At 23.9% G+C, this 22,137-nt stretch overlaps 1 protein-coding gene across 13 annotated transcripts in view; it reads right to left on the bottom strand.

Moving 5' to 3' along the window:
• LOC122500649 (forkhead box protein P1) overlaps positions 1 to 22,137 on the bottom strand; it is a 447,350-nt gene that overhangs the window by 42,647 nt on the left and 382,566 nt on the right. For 12 of the 13 annotated variants that reach the window (XM_043609681.1, XM_043609673.1, XM_043609683.1 and 9 more), the window contains 3 exons: positions 5,602 to 5,941; positions 2,742 to 2,917; positions 1,841 to 1,903 (listed from right to left, as the gene is read on the bottom strand). In XM_043609681.1, coding sequence (XP_043465616.1) covers positions 1,841 to 1,903; positions 2,742 to 2,917; positions 5,602 to 5,941 — 579 coding nt within the window. The remainder of the gene's footprint in view (positions 1 to 1,840; positions 1,904 to 2,741; positions 2,918 to 5,601; positions 5,942 to 22,137) is intronic. The other variant, XM_043609676.1, reaches the window with a different exon arrangement.

Here is a 22,137-nt window from a genome sequence, read left to right as displayed (position 1 = left end):
AATTTTTGAAAATAATTGAATTTTGACTAGAATTTTAATAAAATTTTTGAAAATAATCGAATTTTGCCTAGAATTTTAATGAAATTTTTGAAAATAATTGAATTTCATCGAAGAATTTTGCTATTTATAAACCTAATTAAAATCTTGAAAAGAATTATATTATTTTTGAAAATAATTGAATTTCGTCGAAGAATTTTGCTATTCATAAACCTAATTAAAATCTTGAAAAGAATTATATTACTTTTGAAAATAATTGAATTGTTTTGATAAATATTGTTATTTATGAAAATATTCATAAAAATAATTGAATTTTGTAATAAATTTTATAAAAATTTCTGAATATAATTGAATTTCTGCAATAAAGAATGTTATTACTTTTGAAAATAATGCAATTCTGTCATTGAATATTATTATTTATGAAAATAATTGAATTTGTCCTAAAATAAAATTTTTTTAAAATAATTGAATTAAGACGCAGAAATACTGTTATTTATGAAAATAATTGAATTTTGACAAGATTTTTAATAAATTTTTTGAAAATAATTGAATTTTGCTTAGAATTTTAATGAAATTTTTGGAAACAATTGATATTCGTCGAAGAATTTTGCTATTTATAAAGATAATTGAAATCTTGAAAAGAATTATATTACTTTCGAAAATAATTGAATTGTTTTGATAAATATTGTTATTTATGAAAATATTTTTGAAAATAATTGAATTTAGACGCAAAAATAATATTATGTTTGCAAATAATTGAATTTTTGCAAATAATTATATTAATTTTGGAAATAATGCAGTTCTGACGTTGAATATTATTATTTATAAAAATAATTGAATTTTTTCTAGAATTTTAATAAAATTCTTTAAAATAATTGAATGAAGACGCAGCAATATTGTTATTTACGAAAATAATGGAATTTTGCTTAGAATTTTAATGAAATTTTTGAAAATAATTTAAATTCGTAGAAGAGTTTTGCTATTTATTTATTTATTTATTTATTTATTTATAAAGATAATTGGAATCTTGACGAGAATTTAAAAAAAATGTTTCGATAATAATTGAATTTCTGCTAATACTTTTATTACTCATGAAAATAATTGAATTTTTTTTGATAAATATTGTTATTTATGAAAATAATTGAATTTAACAAAAAATTTTTTTAAAATTGAAAACTTGAAATTTATTTATTTATGAAAATTGTAAAAACTACAAACATATCCTGAATTTTTTATTGCTTCTTAGGTTTTTTATCTTGCGAGAGCGTTATAATTAACAATTAGTAAATTAAATAAATTATTAATAAATATTATTATCATTAATATTAATAAATATTAGTAAATTCAAAAAAGAATAAGCAAATATTTCATAATTTCATCAGCAACTTAAAGAAAGTTTTACAGGGAAAATATCAATCAAGATTTATATTGCCGAGGAGCGTTTTGTATAATTCCGAGCGATTCGACATGATTCTCAAATTAACAATTGCTCAGCTTTCTTAAATAATGGTTCAATTAATTTCTTTTGCCGCCGCTCCCCAAATATTTTTCCTCTCTCTTTTCTGTTCTTTAGAGTCTGCGGAAAGAGGACTCGTTATGATCGTACCTTTTATAATTAGAATTACTGATTGGTCCGGGGAGAAAGGACGACTGTGTTGTCAAGGGTGAATGTTGAATTTAGGAGCTCTCTTCCAAAGCAGTGTTTTAACTCTTATAAAAGTTTCCTTTTATAAAATTAAATCCCGCTCGCATATATAATTAATGGACATTGTATATGTATACAAAGAAATTAAAAGTTAAACATTTTCACAGAAAAAAAATAAAAAAATATTTAAAAACTCACGTTTTTTAAAGATGAAAAGTAACCAAAACGTTCCTGATTTGATACATGCTCGGTTGGGGAGTCCTGTAAAAATGGATTATCAGATTTGTATTTTTATTTTTTTCGAGACTTTTTCAGGACAAGTGATATTTAAATTTGTTACAGGGAGAATTTAATTTTTATTTTACAGAATACGCGTATAAAAAGGGGTGAAAATACAAACTGATAAGGAAAAGGGGAATATGTCTGTGGTTGAAGTTCATAAAAAGGATGAAAATTAATCAGAGGGGTTTACATCTCAAAACGATAGTTACCTTCAAATTTCAATTCAAGATTTTCAATTATTCTTCACAAAGGTCAAATTCTTTTTTCTTCGATATTGTAAAACACAAAATTACGAATTAATATTTTAATATTCCGATTCGGCCAGGGAATGAAAGTTCGCTTTTTTATTTTCGGTTTTCTTATAGAAACAGAAGTTCATTTGAATTTTATTTTTGATTCGTTATCGAAACAAAAGTCAACATTTATGATATACTGTTTTGATTCAGATAAAAGAGTGAAAATATAAAATATAGCTATCTTTTTAATATTTTATGACACAAACATTTTTTTTTACAAATCTTTCAATTTTCAGTGTTTTTTTTGACATATTTTTATTTTATTGACAATAAATTTTATTGGCATATTTTTATTTTATTGTCATTATTTTTATTATTTAAATTGAAATTACTATATTTTTATCATAGAAAGTAGTGGCCCAGAGATGAATTTCCGCCCGGACAAATATACGGTAACAGGTGGGACAAATTCTTAACCGATTTTTAGCTTTTTTTGAAGCAAAAAATACTTTGTAAAAATAGTAAAATTTACTCTTCAGCCCGCGTCACTTAAAATTTAATTTGAAAAGCAAATTGGTCACCTGATGATTTTGCTGTTGTTGAAGGTAAAGCGTGTGTTGCTGCATAAATGATTGCAATTGTGTGGGACTAAAAATGTGTTGTTGAAGAAGTTGTTGCATTTGATGCAGACCACTCGCAGGATTTAGCATCATCTGTGATGGTGTTTGTGAGGGTGGTGGTCCCCCCAGCGGGCCTCCTAAAGTTCATTAAATATTCCATGATGTTATTCGAGAATTCAAAAGTCAACTATACTTCCCTATGGGCAGAAAAACATTTTCGTTCCAAAAAATGTTCTTAAAACGTTTTTAGAACATTTCATGTCCGCTAAATAATTTTCTAAAACATTAAAAAAAAAAATTTTCAAATAATGTTGTAGAACATTATTTGGCGGATATAAAACGTTATAAAAACGTTTTAAGAACGTTTATGAAACGAAAATGGTTTTTTGCCCATAGGATCAGGGTTCATTCATAAATTACGTAAGAATTTAAAGAGGAGGGTGGTCTTCTTCTTCTTCATCACTTTTTTTTATTGGAATTTCTTGTACTCTGAGTCGCTCTCTGTTGAAAATTTTTGTAAACGAATTTTATTGTTCATCAAAGAATTTAAAAATTTATAAAAATAAAAATAATTCAATTCTTGCGAAGACTTTTGTAAAATTGTTTGAATAATTAATTTCTTTCGACTAATTTTATACAAATTCTAATTTATAAAATTGAATTACTGAAAAATTTTTATTATTTATAAAAAGAATTAAATTCTTACGAAGATTTTTACAACAAAATTTTTAAATAATTAAATTCTGTTTAGAAATTTTATGAAAATAGTAGATATTGAAAATTATTAAATTGCGAAGAATTCTTAAAAATAATTAAATTTTACAAAGAATTGAAATACAATTTTTGACTATAATATTGAATGTCTGTGTGATATTTTATTAAATTTTATTGAATGCCTAAAATTGTAATTTATTATTAATGAAAATATATATAATTGAATTCTTGCGAACGATTTTATTCAAATTTTTTTAAATAATTGAATTTCCAAGAAGAAATTTATTACTTTTAAAAATAATTGAATTTTGCTAGGATTTTTATTAAATTTTTGAAAATAATTGAATTTTAGACGCAGAAATTTTGTTATTTTTAAAAATAATTGAATTTTTCCTAGAATTCTAATAAATTTTTTGAAAATAATTGAATTTAGACGCAGAAGTATTGTTATTTTTAAAAATAATTAAATTTTGCCTAGAATTCTAATAAATTTTTTGAAAATAATTGAATTTAGACGCAGAAGTATTGTTATTTTTAAAAATAATTAAATTTTGCCTAGCATTTTAATAAAATTTTTGAAAATAATTGAATTTTGCCTAGAATTTTAATAAAATGGTTGAAAATAATTGAATTTTGACGCAGAAATACTGTTAGTTATGAAAATAATTGAATTTTTCCTAGAATTTTAATAAAATTTTTGAAAATATATAATAATTGAATTTTGCTTAGAATTTTTATGAAATTCTTGAAAATAATTGAATTTAGACGCAGAAATACTGTTGTTTATGAAAATTTTGCCTAGAATTTTGATAAATTTTTTGAAAATAATTGAATTTACTCTTAGAATTTTTTTATTCCGAAAGATAATTGAAATCTTGACGAGGAATTTAAAAAAAATTGTTTGATAATTGAATTTATATTAAGACTTTTATTATTTTTGAAAATAATTGAATTCTTGTGATAAATATTGTTGTTTAGGAAAATAATTGAATTATTGCGAAAAATTTTATTGAAATGTTTAAAAAGAATTGAATTTCTGTGAAAAATTTTGTAATTTTCAAAAATAATTGAATTCTTGTGATGAATTTTTTCTATTTATGAAAATAATTGAATTGTTTCGAAGAATTTTATTAGAATTTTTAAAAATAATTGAATTTACAAGAAAAAATTTATTACCTTAAAAAATAATTGAATTCTTGTGATGAATTTTAATATTTATTATAGAATTTGATTTGTTTCGAATAATGTTATTCAAATTTTCAAAAATAATTGAATTTTTGAGAAGAATTTTATTATTTAATTGAATTCTTGTGAGGAATATTATTATTTATTAAAGAACTTGATTTGTTTCGAAGAATGCTATTGAATTTTTCAAAAGTAATTGAATTCCTGTGAAGAATTTTATTATTTATAAAAATAATTAAATTATTGCTTAAACTTTTATTGAAAATTTTAAAAAGAATTAAATTTTTGTGAAAAATTTTGTAATTTTAAAAAATAATTGAATTTTTCGATTAATTAATTTAAAATAGTGTTAAAAATAATTGAAATTCTTCGATGAATTTCATTATTCATGAAAATAATTGAATTTTTGCTTAGAATTTTGGCATTTATCAAAAAAAAAATTTTTTTAAATAATTTTCCGCATGAAAAATGTTATTATTAGTGAAAGTAATTGAATTATTGTGAAGAATCGTATAAACATTTTGTTAAATAATTGATTTTTTCGAAATTTTTTTAAAATGCTATTCTAAATTAAAAATGTAGTATTTAGTCTAGTCGGGGCCATTAAAAAACAAAGAAGAAGAAGAAGAAGTAGGTAAAAATTTCTAATCAGGGGCGAGAGGGAGGTTAAAATTTAAAAAAAAATGTTTTACGTAATTAATGAATGGTCCCCTAAAATTATGCTATTCAGTGGTCACGTGGTGGTAACATATGCATAACATGACCTTAATAGGTAATCTCACAGCAATACTGCCTGCCTCTGAGTAGGCAGTAGAGTTGTGAGGGTACCTTAACATTTCATTTTTTAATTTTTTTTAATCCCTTAGGGAATTTTGGAAAAAATTTCTTATTAAAAATTTGGTTGGAAATTGTTGAAATTTACCTGGCGGTGGACCCTGAGTGGGGTTCGGTGGTGAACCCCTCTGCGGGGCTTGAGGACTCTGATGTGGACTGGGTTGGGACCCCAGAGCTCCCGAACTTGGTTGTTGCGGCTGCTGTGTGATGATCGGTTGCTTTTGTTGGGTCATGGGTGCTGTTGTTACTGTGTGCCCAGCAGGACTGAGCTTTCCATTGCTTTGATACTCGATGGTGAGGTCTTGCTGATCACTTTCTGGTCCACTTGGTCCTCTCTCTCTACTCCGAGGTGGTCTCTCTCTTTCTCGACTCTCCCTCGCTGCTTCTCTAGACTGTTGCTGTTTTAGTGCCGCGAATAGTGAATTCGCCTGTAAATCAGAAAAAGAAGAAAATTCTCTGTAAAATCTCTCTCTTTCTCTCTCTCTGTCTCTTATCGAACTATTATTTTTCAGCCGCACAAAAACAATCAATTGTTATCTTTACTATATTTTTCGAGTTTGTTTTCTCTTGTTTAGAAAACAAATTTGTTTTGAAAAAAGTTTCGTGAAAAGAAAAATTAAGTTTTTTGCACATAGTTGTCTATGTTTGGGGTATATTTTTGAAAATCAGAGTTGTACTTTCGAACAATATTGATGTTATCTAATGGTATTCAAGAAGGTTGGCAATACGTTCTCGTCTCTATTTCAAGTTTGGCAGCTTTCGCTCTAAAATTGAAGAGAGGAAAACTCTCTCCCTGTTGTCTGAATGACGTCGACTCGTCTCTCCGAGTGTTTACATGGCGGGATTTGTTTTATTAAGTTCTATCATCAACCAGATTGTGGAGTGTATAAGCGAAATACGGAATAAACCCGCACCCTTCGTTTCTTGACTCTTTATCCGCCTCTTTGCCCGAAGGAAGCGCGGCGCTCACGTCAAATGAGTTACATTCGGAAAACGTAAACCATATTATAAACACATATTCTCATTTGGAAAATTCTTTCAATTTTAGTCAATGGCAGAAGAGTTTTTGTTTGCTTTATGAAAAGAGCTTTTCATTTCGTTTAAATAAACAATTTTTCTTTTTCGTATAGTTTAAATAAACCATTTTTTTTGGTAGAGTATTTTTTTTTTGGTAGAGTATTTAATATACAAGAGACTTGGAGATTCTCTGGCAGTGCGGGGCTTTGGGGAAAAAGGTATGGAGAAAGGAGAAAGACCCATTGGTGTAAAAGCCCCATGTGTCTTTTGCGAATCCTGTACGCTCAGTCGTATGCTAATCTTATTTGTGTACGATTACGTATGTTTATAACATGCAAAGAAATTCTCGGGGCGCGTTATCAGTGTTTAGTCAGGAGTCAGGTGGCGTCGTTTCGCCTGCAGACCAAGTAAAATAAAAAGTGGGAAAGCCCAATGCTACAAAGGGAGGCGACTGTGTGCTTTAAAACACAAAGGTTCCCAATACGCGTCTCTATACTACAGTTGATTTCTTTCCTTCGAATGTGAATATATATTATTTTCGGTGAAAGGGGATCGTGTGTTTTTAACTCTGACGAGGATCTTTCAGACGTTCATCAGAAACATTGCTAGGAGAACGAATGATATTTCTTTTATTTATTTATACACCTGTTTGCATTTATATAAATTTTTATCAAGCGGAGGTTTCTGTACCATTTGATAATTTGTACATTTTAACTTGAACACAAATTCATTTCAAGAGTAGGGAAAAAGAACACAATATAACAAGAACACAATAACAATTGCAGAGTTGCCAAAAAAATTTAATTTTGTTTTTCCTCAACTTTTCCCTGATTTCCAGATAAAATTTTGACTTTTTCTCTGACCCAAAAGAATATTCTGATTCACTCAAAAATTTATTAGGTACTCAAAAAAAGTTCTTTTACATTTATTTACGAATTTCTTTAAATGTAAAATTATTCAAAAACATCATTAACTTCATTTTTAAATAAACATTTAATTAATATTCTTCTTCCATAAGAATCAAGGTTTTCAAAAATTTCAAATTCAAACCTCTTAAAACTCAATAACTTATAATAATTAAAGATGACAGAAGCGACAAAATTATTATTTTATATTTTATAGGAATATTGTCACTAAACTTTCTTCAAAAATATTTTCATCATTTCAATAAAATTATTCAAAAAAAAAAAATTAGTTTGACTGAATTGTTAATTAAAAGTAATAAAATTAATACTTTTAAAGATTTCAATTTAATGAAGCCGTTTTAAAAATCAGTTATTTCTTAAAAATTGCAAGGATTTGTAACTCCTTCAAAATTCAATTATTTTCGGGAATTTTTAACGAAAGTTCTTCTCTAAATCAATTATTTTTAATTATCAAATACAAATTTTCTAAAAAATCAAATTGAAACCTATTGAAATTCAAGTATTTTTAAAAATTATAAAAACATTTCTGTCAAGATTTCAATTCTTCGCAGGAATTCAAATATTAATAAGAATTTTAAAAAAATTTTTCGAAATAATTAAATTATAAAAAAAATTGTAATAACATTCTTAACAAGAATTTAATTATTTTTAAAAATAGTAAAATTCTTCTTAGAAATTCAATTATTGTCAAAAAAATTTTAATAAAATATTGTTATTGTAACTTTTATTAAAATTATTTTTCATCATTTCAATTCAATTATTATTTTCTAGAATTTTTTAACTAAAATTCTTCTTTAAATCAATTTTTGCAAAGAATTCTATTACTTTTGAAAATAATTGAATTTTTTTGAAGAGTTTCATTAAGCTTTAAAAATAATTGAATTTCTCTTAAGTATTTTATTAAAATTAATTTCAAAAGCAAGGAATTTAATTAAAATTGCATTGAAAATAATCGAAATAAAAGATATTTAAAATTTTCTAAAATAATTGAATTCTTTCAAAAATTTTATAAAAATTGCATTGAAACTAATTTAATTTAAGCGAAAAATTTTATTATTTATGAAAATAATTAAATTTCAGCGAAGAATTTTTTTATTTAATAAAAATAATTGAATTCTTGCGAAGAATTTTATTACAATTTTGAAAAATAATTGAATTTTTTTGAAGTTTCATTAACAAAATTGAAACATAATTGATTTTCTCCGAAGAGTTTTATTAAAAATGATTTCAGAAGGAAGAAATTCAATTAAAATTGTACTGAAAATAATTGAATTTTAACGAAGAATTTTATTATTTATGAAAATAATTAAATTTTAGTGAAGAATTTTATTACTTTTGAAAATAATTGAATTTCTGCAATTCATTTGCAATTTTTCCAAAATTCAATTTTTTTAGTGTTTTTAACTAAAACTCTTCTATAAATCCATTATTATTAATATTTGAGTAAATATTAAAAAATTTAACTATCATATTTTTAAAAATAATTGAATTTAGAAGCAGAAATATTGTTAGTTATGAAAGTAATTGAATTTTTCTTTGAATTTTAAAAAAAAATTTTAAAATAATTGAATTTCAGTGAAATAAAGAATAAATAAATAAAGAATTTTATTATTTATGAAAATAATCGAATTCATCGAAGAATTTTATTACTTATAAAAAATTATTGAATTCTCGCGAAGAATTTTAACAAGATTTTTGAAAATAATTAAAATTTTGCGAAAAATTTTTAAAATAATTGAATTTCTACAAAGAATTGCATTAAAAATGATTTTAGAAGGAAGGAATTTAATTAAAATTGTATTGAAAATAATTGAATTCTTTTGGAAGAAATTTCAAATTTTCTAAAATAATTGAATTCTTTCGAAAAATTTTATTAAAATTGTATTGAAAATAATTAAATATTAGCAAAGAATTTAGAAAAATGATTGAATTTTGCTAGAATTTTTATTAAATTTTTAAAAGTAATTAAATTTTAGACGCAGAAATTTGGTTGTTTTTAAAAATAATTGAATTGTTCCTAGAATTTTAATAAATTTTTTGAAAATAATTGAATTTTGACTAGAATTTTATTAAAAGTTTTGAAAATAATCGAATTTTTCCTAGAATTTTAATAAAATTTTTGAAAATAATTGAATTTAGAGGCAAAAATAATGTTGTTTTTGAAAATAATTGAATTGAGACGCAGAAATAATGTTATTTTTAAAAATAATTGAATTTTGACTAGAATTTTATTAAAAGTTTTGAAAATAATTGAATTTAGAGGCAAAAATAATGTTGTTTTTGAAAATAATTGAATTGAGACGCAGAAATAATGTTATTTTTAAAAATAATTGAATTTTGACTAGAATTTTATTAAAAGTTTTGAAAATAATTGAATTTAGAGGCAAAAATAATGTTGTTTTTGAAAATAATTGAATTGAGACGCAGAAATAATGTTATTTTTAAAAATAATTGAATTTTGACTAGAATTTTATTAAAAGTTTTGAAAATAATCGAATTTTTCCTAGAATTTTAATAAAATTTTTGAAAATAATTGAATTTAGAGGCAAAAATAATGTTGTTTTTGAAAATAATTGAATTGAGACGCAGAAATAATGTTATTTTTAAAAATAATTGAATTTTGACTAGAATTTTATTAAAAGTTTTGAAAATAATTGAATTTAGAGGCAAAAATAATGTTGTTTTTGAAAATAATTGAATTGAGACGCAGAAATAATGTTATTTTTAAAAATAATTGAATTTTGACTAGAATTTTATTAAAAGTTTTGAAAATAATCGAATTTTTCCTAGAATTTTAATAAAATTTTTGAAAATAATTGAATTTAGAGGCAAAAATAATGTTGTTTTTGAAAATAATTGAATTGAGACGCAGAAATAATGTTATTTTTAAAGTAATTTAATTTTGACTAGAATTTTATTAAAATTTTTGAAAATAATTGAATTTAGAGGCAGAAATAATGTTGTTTTTGAAAATATAATTGAATTTAGACGCAAAAATAATGTTATTTTTAAAAATAATTGAATTTTGACTAGAATTTTATTAAAATTTTTGAAAATAATTGAATTTTGCTAGAATTTTTATTAAATTTTTGAAAGTAATTGAATTTTAGACGCAGAAATTTTGTTGTTTTAAAAAAAATTGAATTGTTCCTAGAATTTTAATAAAATTTTTGAAAATAATTGAATTTTTTTGAAGAATTTTATTGAGATTGAAAACATTTGAAATTCATTTATTTGTGAAAAATGTAAATGTAATTCTTATAAAATTCAATTATTTTTGAAATTTTTAAGTAAAATTATTCATTAAATAATTTATATTTCTAAGTAATAATTTTATGATGGTTCTTCAAGAATGAAGTGAGTTAAAAAGAAATTTTTGGTAAAAATAGAAAAAAATTGAATGTTTTGTACCAGCATTCGTGATAATTTCCTCAGTTTATGACCAATTCTACTTTCCCTGACTTCTCCCTGAAATCTCTGACTTGTGAAAACCCTGAATTAAAAGAATCCGAAATAAACTATCTTTTGATAAAATTTCGATTAATAATTGACTGAATTTTCATATTTAGAATATTTATTAGAACACAACCAAGATTACTATTATATTACATTATTAATTAAATGATAATTATTATTAACTATTATATTATAACGTATCGTATACTTATTAAGGACCGAAAAGTTAATATTTTTCCTCTATTGAATCCCAAGAATTTGAAAAGCTCTCAAAAGACTTTGTATTGTGGACATTTTTTTCCTTTGTGATTTTTTTTACACAACTTGGAAATGAAATTGAGAGAGGGTGGTTGACCGTCAGGTCTGGATTCTTTTAATTCGCTAATTAATACCGTGGGGGGTATCTCTCGTTAATGAAGAAACCGCGATTTAAGTCGCGACCTCTTCTTGGCGCAGCAGAGTCTCTTCTTTCTCCCGAAGGAGTAGAAGAAGCGGGTTTCAACTTGTGCGCGATGTGTATACTAGAAGAGTCGCTGTTGAAGGACCATCGACTATAGATAAGAGAGAAAAAGGGACAAGGAAATGGGAAGCAAGAGAGTCTCCTAAGACTCTTTTAAGAAAAGGTTAAATAAAGGCCGGGGTGCGGCCTGTTGTTGGCTGTTCAGATTTCTTCAGCCCCTGCCATCTTATTTGAATCGTGAAGACTCCTTCGGGTGCCCCGCAACTAGCAAAGCTTCATATCTTTTATATATTAAAATTCTCACTCTCCCGATTCTCTCCCGCTGTTTACTGTATGGATTTACCTTACCCCCGCTCAACTTCCTTATACGTTATTCAGTGTACTTTCTGCTTCTTCAAATTTCTTATTTTGTCTCATTCTTCCTTATTATATTCTTTCAGACCTCTATAATTCCACGCTTCGCTTATTTCCCAAGCGCGCAAATCATTATTATAACACAACTGTGATGATGGAATTTATCTTTCTTTTCGAAATTTTTAAATTATACAAAAAAATTGACAGTTTTCATTAGGGTATTAAATTGAGACAAAAAAACGAATGAAAATTGTTGCGAAGCAACTATTTTGATTCTTTTTTTTGTCTCAATTTGACACCCTTAGAAAAACAAAAAAAAATTATAAAATTTTCCTAATTTTCACTAATTTGAATTGAGAGCATTTAGAGTTTATATTGTGACCTAAAACACACGAAAAAGTGTGCTATAGCAAATGAAGCAAAGAAGTGATGCGACAATACCGCAGTATATGCAAAAATTGCGACCAATTGACTATTAGCTCTACTCACGATCGCTTTAGCTTTACAATAATTTAATTTTATGGATATACATGCACCTGCCGCATATATACAAGAGAATTCAATGGCAGATTTGCACAATGCAATGCTTGTATTTCCATTGAATCCGTACATGCTAGATTATTCAAGAGTCCAGTATCATCCCGTGTACGAGACCCCGAATTCGGCATCACTCGCATTCACCAATTGTCGACTATCATCCTAATTGTTTACTCAGTATAACGTTTTTCGTTTGCTCCATCAACAATCCGTTAATTCTGATACGTTTATAGCTGATATCGATGTGTCACTACATTTTATACCCGAACCCCTCGAATGTATATGAATGAATGAAATAAAAGAATGCCACTCTCTCTCTCTCTCTCTCTCTTTCTTTCTCTCTCAATGCCAATTTAAATATATCAAACTGTCCGTGTAATTAGTCCGAATACGTCATCGATTTAATATTCGTTTAAATTTTCACCAAGATCAATAGATAATAATTGATATTAATGAAAAATCTCATTCTTTATTTGCCATCGCAATTCTGTAGAAATAGAAACTTTATAAAAGTGTATAAAAAAGTAGATCAATTTAATCAACCAATAATGTTTCAATATTGTTGAAATTCGTATTCATTTTTTATGAGTGCAGTTTGGAAATAATATAATAATAAAATGTTAAATTGGGGATACAGGTCCGAGTGAATGAATAATGACTATTTATAAATTCAATGTAGACGGAGAAAATTTATTCTTGAAATTTTACTGAATTCAGTTCGGTAAAACTGGGATGAACTGTCAAAACAGTAATTTTTCAAGAACTAGACTTTAAAAGCAATTTTATTGAATAATAATATAAAAATTATTCTCAGATATTTTTAATAATTTTCGAAAACGTTCTTTAACGATAAAAAATTTTGAGGTTAACTCATTATAAGATTCGCACATTTTGTGAAATGACAATTTTTTCAATTTTGTTACTTTTTTCACAGAATTAAACTCAGCGAAAGCTCATTTATTATAATATTATTTTCATGATCAGACGAATAAAATATGACAAAATATACATCTTTGACTATTCTTTAACAATTTTCAAATCTGTACCTAATTTGAATTTCTGCGAAAAATTTTATTATTTTTGAAAATAATTAAATTCTCGTGATGAATAGCTTATTTCTTACTATCTTTTTTTTAAATCAAATTAGCAATTTTAAAAATAGAATTTGAAAATTTTCTAATTTAAATTTTTGTTGAAAACACTAAAAAAATTCAATTTTTGAGAAATTACAAATAATTGCAGAAATTCAATTATTTAAAAAAAAATAAAATTCTTATAAAATTCAACTATGTACAAAATTTGAAAAAAAATTTCGTAAAAATCCCAATTATCTTTATAAATAACAAAATTCTACTGCTTTAATTATTTTTATAAATGTCCAAAAAAAAATTCTTGTCCTAATTTCAATTATTTTTAAAAATAAAATGCATTTTTCTAATTTCAATGATTTTTAATATCTACTATCTTAATAAAATTTCCCAAAAAAATTCAATTATTTAGAAAAAATTTTAATAAAATTTTATGCAAACATTTAATTATTTTCAGAAATAATAAAAAATTTTTTTATTTTAAATTTCACATTTATGATATAAAATAATGATTTTATTACTTGGTCGTACTTTAATTATTATAAAACATGAAGAAATCGATCACTCCGAGTCAAAGACTCGGAGTGATTGATATCTTCATGTTTTATAAAAATTTTAATTTCCATAAAATTTTTCAAAAAAAAAATTAAATTATTTACAAAAATTATAATAAAATTCGTTTCAAGAATTCAATTATTTTCATGAATAATAAAATTCTTCACATGGTTTCAATTATTTTTAATACAATTTTAAATATTTTAAATAAATTTCTCGAAAAATGAAATTATCTTCAAAAATTTTTTGCAAGCATTAAATTTTCAAAATTTACAATTTTAATAAAAGTTTTCAAAAGAATATAATTATTTAAATAAAATGTAATAAAATTCGTTACGTAAATACAGTTTTTTTTTACAAGTATTAACATTTTTCACATGAATTCAATTATTTTAAAAAAATTGATAGAATTCGTTGTAAGAATTCCATTATTTTCATAAATTAAAAAATTTTTCTGAGGATTTCAATTATTTATAATACAATTTTAAGTAAATTTTTCGAAAAATGAAAATATTTTCAAAAATTTTGTTAAGATTCTTCGAAAGAATTCAATTATCAATTTATTGAATAAATGAATGTTTCTCGAAATTAAATTATCATAAAGAATTTTATCAACAAATTTGAATTTTTTCGAGAAATTTTAATGAAATTTTCAAGCATAATTAAATTTTTCGAGGAATTCAACTAAAATTGTATTAAAAATAATTGAAATTCTATGATGAATTTTATTATTCATGAAAATAATTGAATTATTGCGAAGTTTGCTTAGAATTTTATCAAACTTTTTTTTTAAATAATTGAATTCTTTTGAAAAATTTTATTAAAACAGTAAATATTGAAAATCATTGAATTGAGAACAATTTTTTGAAAATAATTGGATTTTTGTAAAGAATTTTGAATCTCTTAAGTCCTGTGGAAAATCCTGTTACAAAAATAAGATTAAAAATAGAAATTGTGCAAATTTCTTCTTTTTCTAAAAAAAAAATTATAATTTTCTTAAAAAAAATTGTGATTCATAAACAAAAATAATGCAAAATAAATAAATTTTCTATTTCTTAATCACAGTTGTTTAACTACTTTCTAATTTTCTTCAGAAGTAAAGAACAAAAATCTGCATAAATTTCCAATTTGACAAAACATAATATTTAACAAAATTTTAGTCTTTTAATGAAAATTTCCTTCGAAGAATTTTATTATTTGGGAAAATAACTGAATTCTCGTAAAGAAATTTATAAAAATTTAAAAAAATCCCAATTAAATTCTTTTGAAGAGTTTCTTTGCATTTTTTTAAACTGATGAAGTTTCTTTAATAATTTTAATTGAAAATTTTGAAAGCAATTGAATTTTGTGAAGAAGAATTTTATTAAAAGTGAAAATTGAAAATAATTGATTTTTGCGAAGAATTTTACTATTTATAAAAATAATTGAATTGTTCCGAAGAATTTATTAAAATTTTAGAAAAGAAATGAAATTTATGTTAATATTTAAAAATTGAAATTCTTTCGAGAAATTCTATTAAAATTGTTTTGAAAAGAATTGAATTTCTGTAAAGGATTTTACTATTTATAAAAATAATTGAATTATTGCGAAGAATTTTACTATATTTATAAAAATAATTGAAATGTTTCAAAGAATTTATTGAAATTTTAAGAAATAATTAAATTGTTCTAAAGAATTTTATAGAAATATTTAAAAATAATGAAATTTTTTCGAGAAATTTAATTAAAGTTGTTGCGAAAATAATTTAATTCTTTCAATTTTTTTGACGAATATATTTAAAAATTGCATTGAAAGGAATTTAATTTTTAGATAGAATTTTTTAAAAATATTTTCAGAATAATTCAATTATTTTTAGAGAATTTAAAAATTTTGTTGAAATTGAATTGTATGGAAATTTTTGAAAATAATTAAATTCTTTCGTGTAATTTTTATTTAAATCTTATTAAAAATAATTTAATTCCTGTAAAGAATTTTTATTATAAAATTAATTGAATTCTTTTGAAGAATTTTACTGTTTATAAAAATAATTGAATTTTTTTGAAGGATTTATTAAAATTTTAGAAAAAAAATGGAATTTTTTCGAAATGTGTTAAAATTTTTGTTAAAAATTGAATTCTTCCGAGGAATTTAATTAAAATTGTTTTGAAAATCATTGAATTTTTGTAAAGATTTTAGTATTAAAAAAAATAATTGAATTGTTTAGAAGGATTTATTAAAAATTTTAGAATTCTTGTAAATCTCAGTAGTGAACGTTAGTTACAGTCAGACAGTAGTTCAAACAGATGCGAACTCAATACACTTTGGACCAGTCCCTTTTATATCTAAATTACAATAGAGTAATTATTACAGTTTGTCTAAGGATATTAAATTGAGACAAAAAATGTATTAAATTTGCAAACCTAAATAACGAAAATAAAGTAGTCTAGATGTAGATAAAAGAATTTTCACCTATACTAAAACATATATATTCTTTTTTTTATCGCAAGAGATGAGCAAAAGTGCGAGAGAAAAAAAGAATGAAACAATAAAAGAAGAGGTGTCGCTCTCGTTTCGTATTCTCACAGTTGTGAGCCAATCAACAGCGTGTCTTTGCACCCGCCTCTTGTTGACGTTTGTCATAATATTTTAATATTAAATCGCGTTACATTCAGTCATGCGCTCGCATAATCAGACGTTATTCTGAGCGCTACGCGCGTGTATGCGGAAGAGGAGGTACGCTGCTATTTGCCACCCTTCCTCTCCGGCAGCTGGAGAAATGTGGAATACAAATTACCTTGAAAACTCCCAACCACTCTCCTCCTCCTCCTCCACCTCATCCCTCCCTCCTACGTGATATCCGCGATTCAAAATGCTACACGAGATGCTAATGAATTCGCGAATAACTCAAAATTAGGGAAAATATGCCGACTGTCCTTATCGACGAGACTCACACACTACTCTCTCTCTCTCTCCCTCTCCAAGATATTATATAAATACACGTTGAATTTATTAATAGCCACTCTTCATTCACTCGGACCTGTACCCCCAATTTTTTAACATTTCCCCTAAACGAAGAAAATTTGTTCCTTATATTTTACCGAACTTTTCAGTTAAAGTTGGGATACAGTGGCATAATCGTAATTTTTAATAATTTTTAAATTATTACATTCTCATTTTTTCAGTAATAATGTTTAAAATTTAATGTGATATCTTTATTTCCTACAAGCTAGTACTGTAAAAGTTGAAAAAAAAATTTAAACCGAACGTTTAATGTGAATTAAATAAAATTTTAACGTTTGTTTTGAATATACCACCTTGATGGGCACTAACGTTTCATTCAGGAATAGTTCAGTAAAACTTCCTTGAGTTGCCTTAAGTTTATTCTATTTCCGATATTTATTTAATTTGAATAACATATAATTCTTGAACATTTAATGAATAATTTTACTTGAAAACTTAAAAAATAATTGAATTCTACAAGAGTTGCATTTATAATTTTCATAAATAAATAAACTTCAAAAATGAACTTTCAATTTTATTAAAATTCTAGACAAAATTCAATTATTTTCATAAATAATAATAATCAACGTCAGAATTGCATTATTTTCAAAATTTAAAAAAGTTATTTGCAGAAATTCAATTTTTATTAAAATTCTTTTTAAATTCTCGTAAAAATTTCAATTATTTTTATAAATAGAAAAATTCTGAGCCGAAATTCAATTATTTTTAAAAATCTTAATGAAAATTCTTTGCAAAATTCAATTATTTTCATAAATAATAATATTCAACGTCAGAATTGCATTATTTTCGAAAGTAATAAAAGTCTTTGCTAAAATTCAATTATTATCAAAATTTTTTAAAAAAATTCTGGTCAAAATTCCAATTATTTTTATAAATAGCAAAATTTATAGCCGAAATTAAATTATTTTTAAAAATTTTATTAAAATTCTTATTAAAATTCAATTAATTTCATAAATAATAATATTCATCTAAAGAATTCAATTCTTTTCAAAAGTAATAAAATTCTTTGCAGGAATTCAATTATTATCAAAATTTTTAAAAAATGTTTGGTAAGATTTTAATTATGAATAGCAAAATTCTTTTTCAAAATTCTTCGCAAAATTTCAATTATTTTCAAAAACTTTCTTTAATGATGTTCAAATCTTCTCTTTTAATAAACTTTCCCAAATTCAATTATTTATAAAAAATTTTTGATAAAATTCAATTATTTTGATTTGATAAATAATATAAATTTTACAGTAATTTAATGATTTTAAACAGAATTCATATAAATTAAAAAAAAAAATTATTAAAATTTTTTTATAAAATTCTTCGCAATTATTCTATTATTTTTCTAAATATTAAAATTCTTTTCAGGTGTTCAATCATTTTCATAAATAATAATATTCTTTTTTGGAATTCAATTAATTTTATAAATAATAAAAATCATCGCCGCATTTTAATAATTTTTAATATACAATTACATTTGAATTTGTCAAAAAAGTTTAATTATTTAAAATTTATTGATAAAATTGTTTCTAAAAATTCAATTTTAAGAAAAATTCAATTCTTCAACAAATTATTTATTTTTCTAATTAAATAATTGAATTTTAATAGAATTTTTTAATAAAAATTGATTTAAAAATGAATTTTAGTTCAAATTTGAGTTAATAATTAAATATTAGAAGCATTATACAATAAATTTTTCGGAAATAATTGAATTTTGATTTTTTCATACTTTTAATTAACAATTCTGTAGAACTAACAATATTTTTTTGAAACAGTTTCATTGATATTTTTTTGAAATTATTTGAGGTTTTTATTTTGTAATTGAAGAATTTCCAAATAATCGAAATTTTGGAAAATTTAATTGTAAACAAATGAATTTGAAATGTTTAAATAATTGAATTGTTTCGAAGAATTTTATAAAATTTTGTGTGAAAATATTTGCATTCCTGCGACGAATTTTATTATTTTTAAAGATAATTGAATATTCTTGCCAAGAATGTTTTTATAATTTTTGAAAATAATTGAATTTCAAGGTTTCAATTCGAAATTTTAGAAAATTTGTATTTAATTATTAAAAAAGTCAGGGAAAGTAAAATTGGTCAGGGAAATCAGGGAAAAGTCAGGGATTTTTATTAAAGTAACTGGAAAAAATTGAAATTTTGGAGAAGTTACAAATGATTGCAGAAATTCAATTATTTTCAAAATTCAAAATTCTTCAAAATTCTCGTCAAAATTCAATTATCTTTAAAAATAATAAAATTCTTCTCCAATATTCAAATTATTGTCAAAAAATTTAATAAAATTCTTTGCAAAAATCCAATTATTTTCAAAAAATTTTTCTCAATTCAATGATTTTCAATATCTACTGTTTTAATAAAATTTTTCAAAAGAATTCAATTATTTAAAAAAAAAGTTTGATAAAATTCTAAGCAAACTTCGCAATAATTCAATTATTTTTATGAATAATAAAATTCATCATAGAATTTCAATTATTTTTAAATTTTTAATACAATTTTAGTTGAATTCCTCGAGAAATTTAATTATGCTTGAAAATTTTATTAAAATTTCTCGAAAAAATTCAAATTTTGTTGATAAAATTCTTTATGGTAATTTAGTTTCGAGAAACATTCATTTATTCAATAAATTGATAATTGAATTCTTTCGAAGAATCTTAACAAAATTTTTGAAAATAGTTACATTTTTCGAAGAATTTACTTAAAATTGTATTTATAAATAATTGAAATCCTAAAAAAATTTTTTAATTTATGAAAATAATCAAATTCTTACAACGAATTCTATCAATTTTTTAAAAATAATTGAATTCATGTGAAAAATGTTAATACTTGTAAAAAAACTATATTTACGCAACGAATTTTATTACATTTTATTTAAATAATTATATTCTTTTGAAAACTTGTATTAAAATTGTAAATTTTGAAAATTTACTGCTAGCAAAAAATTTTTGAAGATAATTTCATTTTTCGAGAAATTTATTTAAAATATTTAAAATTGTATTAAAAATAATTGAAACCATGTGAAGAATTTTATTATTTATGAAAATAATTGAATTCTTGCAACGAATTTTATTATGATTTTTGTAAATAATTTAATTTTTTTTTTGAAAAATTTTATGGGAAATTAAAATTTTTATAAAACATGAAGATATCAATCACTCCGAGTCTTCGACTCGGAGTAATTGATATCTTCATGTTTTATAATAATATTCTTATATGTTGTTTAATTTTAAAAATGTTTGAATTTGAATGTTTTGAAGAATTTTAATTCCTATAGAAAAATAATAATTATTATTTAAAAGTTTAGTTATTGTTTGCAAATAATTTTACAATTTAAGAAATTCGTAAGTAAATGTAATAGAATGTTTTTTTGATTGTTTTTTTTTTTTTTTATTTTTTATTTTTTATTTAAAAATTTTTAGAGTAAATCAGAATATTCTTTGGGGTCAGGGAAAAAGTCAAAATCAGTCAGGAAAAAGTTTGGAAATAAGGGAAAAGTCAGGGAAAAATAAAATTAAATATTTGTGGCAACTTTGAATAAAATATTTTTTTTTTTTGGTAATTCTGCATTGAAACGATTAGAGTCGATTATTTTTGAGAAAATTGTGAGCAAAAAAAAAAAAAAAAATGCAATAAAAGAGAAAAAGGAAAAATTGTGTGAAAAAAGGAATTTGCGGAAAGAAATTAATATGTGAATCGTCGCGGGGGGAGGAGGTGGAGGTCTCGAAAGGTTTTCCGAAAGGGATGTGCAATATTGAATGGAATTAATGATTCTATAGGCATTCGGGAATCGGGGGGTTGGAGAAAAACTAGTTTCTGGGAGAATTGAGTAACGAGGGACGAGGCGCGAGCGGACATTCGAATGTCTCTGGCCTGAGCCTTCCATCGTTAACGGGTTGTGTACATTATAGATGGTCCCGTGATTGGTTCGTCAGACTCTCAAAAACTCGAGCTCATCGCGTCGCATCGCATCGCGTCGCGTCGCATCGTTTTCCAAGGTTCGTTTTCAACGCACCGTCAGCGTCACCGCTCACCGAACCGAAACCCTTTGCCTCCAATTGACAATGTATAAAATCTATTCCATAGGGGTATCAATTAGTATGATTCACTCACTCAACTATGGACATTTCGTTTGCTTTAGGTCGAAGGTAATATATATAGATTGTTTCAGAGCCGACATGTCGATTGGACCGACTAAATCATTCACGACAATTCCTTCTTTAACCTCCACTCTCTCTCTCTCTCTCTCTCTCTCTATATATATTTCGAATAACTTATTTGCCACATTTAAATCAACTCTGACTTTATATCCTACTTCCTTTTTAATTATATTATCAATTGTCGTCTGCGGCGTTTTTATATCTCAAATCCTGCAATAGAGTTGTTCATTGAACTTTAATCGATCCAAGTGGAGGGGGGGGGGGGGAAAGTCTGTTATAAAAGCTCCTCCACACAATTCTTGTCTTTGGTCTGTGCAAATAGCGTGTGTCGTCTGTCACCCGCGCAAGGTTTTATTCATTTTATTAATGCGAGAATAAATCCTTTCTTAAATTAGACCCAACAAAATTCAAGATAGAAGATGTTGATTAAAGCTAGAATTTATCTTTTATTATTTAAACCAGCAAAATTATTTCAAAATTCAAAGTGAATGGATTTAAATAAAAATGAAAAACTATAAATTAGAAATTTCTTTTTAAAATTATTCGCGTGTCAATTAAAATCCACTGTAAAAAATTTAAATGTCTGCAAATATCGAATTTAGAAAAAAGGTGCGACAAATTTCTTTTTTCAATATACAATGTTAATAATAAATTTTCGAAAGGATTTTCTTTTTTCGAAATATAAATAAAATATTTTATATAATTGAATTCTGCAGTTCTCTTGTAATTTATTTAGTTATCTTCAATTAAACTTCTGTTTAAAAATATACTATATATGGTACAGCTTTTAATTATATTAAAATTTTAATTTAGTATTTAGTCAGATTTTGTTGAGTGTGATATTTTCATTATTAATAATCCAGATTCTTGTCCTTCTCCCTCAGGGGAGTATTTTTGTATCGTCCCCCTCTCCCTCATATCTTACGTCAGATTATTTTTTAATCCCGCCTTCCCTTACACAAATTCAGTATAGTAAAAGAAAATTGCAGTCAGACAAATATCGCAAATCCTTGGGAATTTTTATATTGGTGGGTAAATCTGAGGTTTATTAAGATTTTTCTAAGGTCTT

Source organism: Leptopilina heterotoma, unplaced genomic scaffold, assembly GCF_015476425.1.
Source record: "Leptopilina heterotoma isolate Lh14 unplaced genomic scaffold, ASM1547642v1 Lhet_19, whole genome shotgun sequence".
Lineage (NCBI taxonomy): Eukaryota > Metazoa > Arthropoda > Insecta > Hymenoptera > Figitidae > Leptopilina > Leptopilina heterotoma.
The sequence above is the reverse complement of the archived record's forward strand: the minus strand, read 5'-3'. Positions and strand labels throughout refer to the sequence as shown.